At 38.5% G+C, this 2,984-nt stretch overlaps 1 protein-coding gene across 1 annotated transcript; it reads left to right on the top strand.

Moving 5' to 3' along the window:
- LOC106303963 (formin-like protein 4) lies at positions 1–1,633 on the top strand (the record flags this gene model as incomplete). The annotated part of the gene is given in 5 exon segments (XM_013740323.1): positions 1–193; positions 289–415; positions 508–813; positions 929–1,144; positions 1,219–1,633. Coding segments are annotated over 5 exon segments (1,151 nt in total), but the record flags the coding sequence as incomplete, so codon positions are not given.
- Positions 1,634–2,984: the final 1,351 nt, after the last annotated feature.

The raw sequence follows: 2,984 nt of genomic DNA, 5'->3' as shown, positions 1-2,984 counted from the left end.
CTCAAGCTCCTCCAGCTCCCGCTCCCTCTCAAGCTCCTCCAGCTCCCGCTCCTGCTCAAGCTCCTCCACCTCCAGCTCCCAATGCTGCCGCAATGACGTTGGAAGATTTAGCGGCAATCAATATGATTCTGGCTAGTCCTGGACATCATCTTCTTCCTCACCTGCATCCAAATCGCCCTCCAAATACGGTTTGGTAAGTTTTTTTTAATTATATTTCGTTGTAATTAATTATAATATTTTCACTTTTATAATTTAATTCTCTCAATTGCCTTTAATTTTCTGTGATAGGTTTGATGAAGATGGGAGCGTTGCTGCATCGGTTCGTCAAATCTTTGAAAGAGATTTCAAAGAACCGCATGCTAGTTGGAAGCAAACCCCTGGGAATGTCGTGAGACGTTGGTTTGAATCCTTTGCGGTAATTCATTTAATTTTTTCAAAGTTTAAAATTCTGTAAAATAATCTTTTTATGTTCACTACTAATGTCTATTAATTTTTTTTTTATGTCAGCAAATGTATCATTGGGATTCTGGTTTCACTAGCCTGGTTCGCGATTCTTTCGAGGCCAAATTGAAAGTCCAAATGAATCGCCAAGTTTGTCGGTGGAAGAAAGTGTGGCGGGTAAAAGGTGATGCAGCTATGCCTGTTTGGTTTGACCCAAATGTTTGGGCTGGTCTCGTCACTTATTGGCTAGATCCAGGCACTGAAGTCCGGAGTTGCAATAGTCGGGCAGCCCGTTACTCTGACCCCGATGGACATGGGCCGTCTAAGCATCGTTCAGGTCAGACTTCTTACAAGGCCCGTGCGCGAATTATTGTAAGTTCTCCCTTTTTTTTTCTTGGTTCATTTAAGTTGCGATGTGAAGTTGCCTATTATCTCTTAAGTTGTGATCTCAATTTTTAATGATTTGACTTAATCTTTTTAATTTTAGGCTGAAGAAACAGGAGAGTCTATTCCTGATTTGCTTGGGGTTCTCGAGATCACTAAACGAAAGCCGGATGGGTCTTTCGTTGACGGCAAATCTGAGCAGCTCTACAATGACGTGACATCTAAATTTCAGGAGTTATCTCAGGCAGCTAGTGCTGATCCCGAGAGCACCGGTTCTGTTGGTCTCACTCCAGCAGAAAAGAACAAGATTTATTGTGAGGTAATTTTTTATTGCTGTCAATCTCAATTTTTTTTAAGTCTTCTTTGATATTGATCTCTGATTTTATTATGTAGCTTGCTCCCCGCAAAAAGGGACGAATTTATGGAGTGGGTTCTCTAAATCAATCTGTAGGATCCGTTTCTGCATCTTTTCCTTCTTCTAGCAGTTCTGAGGACCAGTCTTTGAAGAAGATCATCAAGGAACAAGCTCTTGTGATTCAGAGCCAGGGAAATGAAATCGGGAGGCTGAGTGCTGCTGTTCGTTATCTAGCTACCAAAGATTCTACCTTGGCGAACATTCTTCAGTCCGAAGATGTGCCTTCTTCCCACAACTCCGAGGGCATGTCTCATGACTCTAGAGATGATGAATCTGATGCTATTTAGTTTGTTGCTATCTTTGTTATGAATGTTAAAACTTTGTGTGTTTGTATTTCTTTGTATCGAATCTTGAATTTTTTCTATTTCAGTAATATTTTCGATAATTTAATAATTTTTTTTATAATTTTTTCTAAAAAAAAAATTGTTTTAAATTTTGCTAGGAAAAACAAATACTCGCAAAACGCTTGCAAAAGTGCAACGGAAAAGAACACACAAATTTGCAAGGAAACAAAATACCGTTGCAAATTTGCAACGAAAATATTGCTTGCAAATTTGCGAGGAAAGGAATACCGTTGCAAATTTACGCGTGTTTTGCAAGCGACGTCGTTTCCGTTGCAAAACGCGTGTTTTGCAACGAAAATATTGCTTGCAAATTTGCGAGGAAAGGAATGCCGTTGCAAATTTGCGCGTGTTTTGCAAGCGACGTCGTTTCCGTTGCAAAGTGCGACGATTATTTTTTCGTTGCAAATTTGCGACGAAAGTCTTTCCGTTGCAAATTTGCGAGCGTTTTGCAAGCGAATTCAATTTGCGACTAAGGATTTGCAAGGGAATGTGTTTCCTCGCAAATAGCTCGCAAATGACGATTTGCAACGGAATTGCAATGCATTTTTCCCTTGCAAATGACGTGTTTTCTTGTAGTGACTCAAAACAGATGAAAAGTAGTAAAAACACAAGACATCAATGATGTGTGTGTGTGAGTTGACATGAACCTCTTCTACTTATCACGATTCTTATTTGTGAGACACTGAAGGTGAATATTTATGTATGGCATTGAAAAAAACAACTGTATGTCCAGAGGTGGACTTTATAAGGGAAATCTTTTTATTCGCCTCCTCTAGAGTTTTTTTTTCCTCCCTTTTTGTTGCTCTCTTTCGATCTCTCCCATCTTCTATTTATAGGAGGGATGGTCGACGATCTTGTCCATGAGTTGGTTATCTATGTCTGATATGCCTTATCAGTCATCATTAGCTAATAGTGTAGCCAAACTTGAGCGATGGACCTTTCTAGGTTCATGGTGTTTCCAATGATTTTGCGGCGCGACATATTCTTTCTACGTGTTACGTTTCTCCTATATGTTAAGTGGGCCCTAGGGGGACTTCTAGCAACGTATCACCGTGTAAATTGATCCTAACACATCCATTATGTTGAATAGTCAAACTTATGAATAATAACTTAACGTTTTTACGTATTGTAAATAAATTCATTTAACTTTTTTTAGATATCATCATTTTATTTTAAAAGGAAGATTATGCACTAAGAATATTTTTTGTAACACATATTTTTTGGTAACACATGCACTAAGAATAATTTCACTAAATAACTAGTTAATATAAGTAAATCTTCAAAGTTCCAAAAGTTATAGTCTATTTTGATTTTGAAACATAAATATTTAGGGGAAAGAGAGCGAGCACAGTTCCTCAATGCACCAGAGAGAGAGAGAGAGAGAGAGAGAGAGAGAGAGA

Source organism: Brassica oleracea, chromosome C7 (genome assembly GCF_000695525.1).
Source record: "Brassica oleracea var. oleracea cultivar TO1000 chromosome C7, BOL, whole genome shotgun sequence".
Taxonomy (NCBI): domain Eukaryota; kingdom Viridiplantae; phylum Streptophyta; class Magnoliopsida; order Brassicales; family Brassicaceae; genus Brassica; species Brassica oleracea.
Note: the sequence above shows the minus strand (reverse complement) of the source record. Positions and strands in the feature narration are given on the sequence as shown.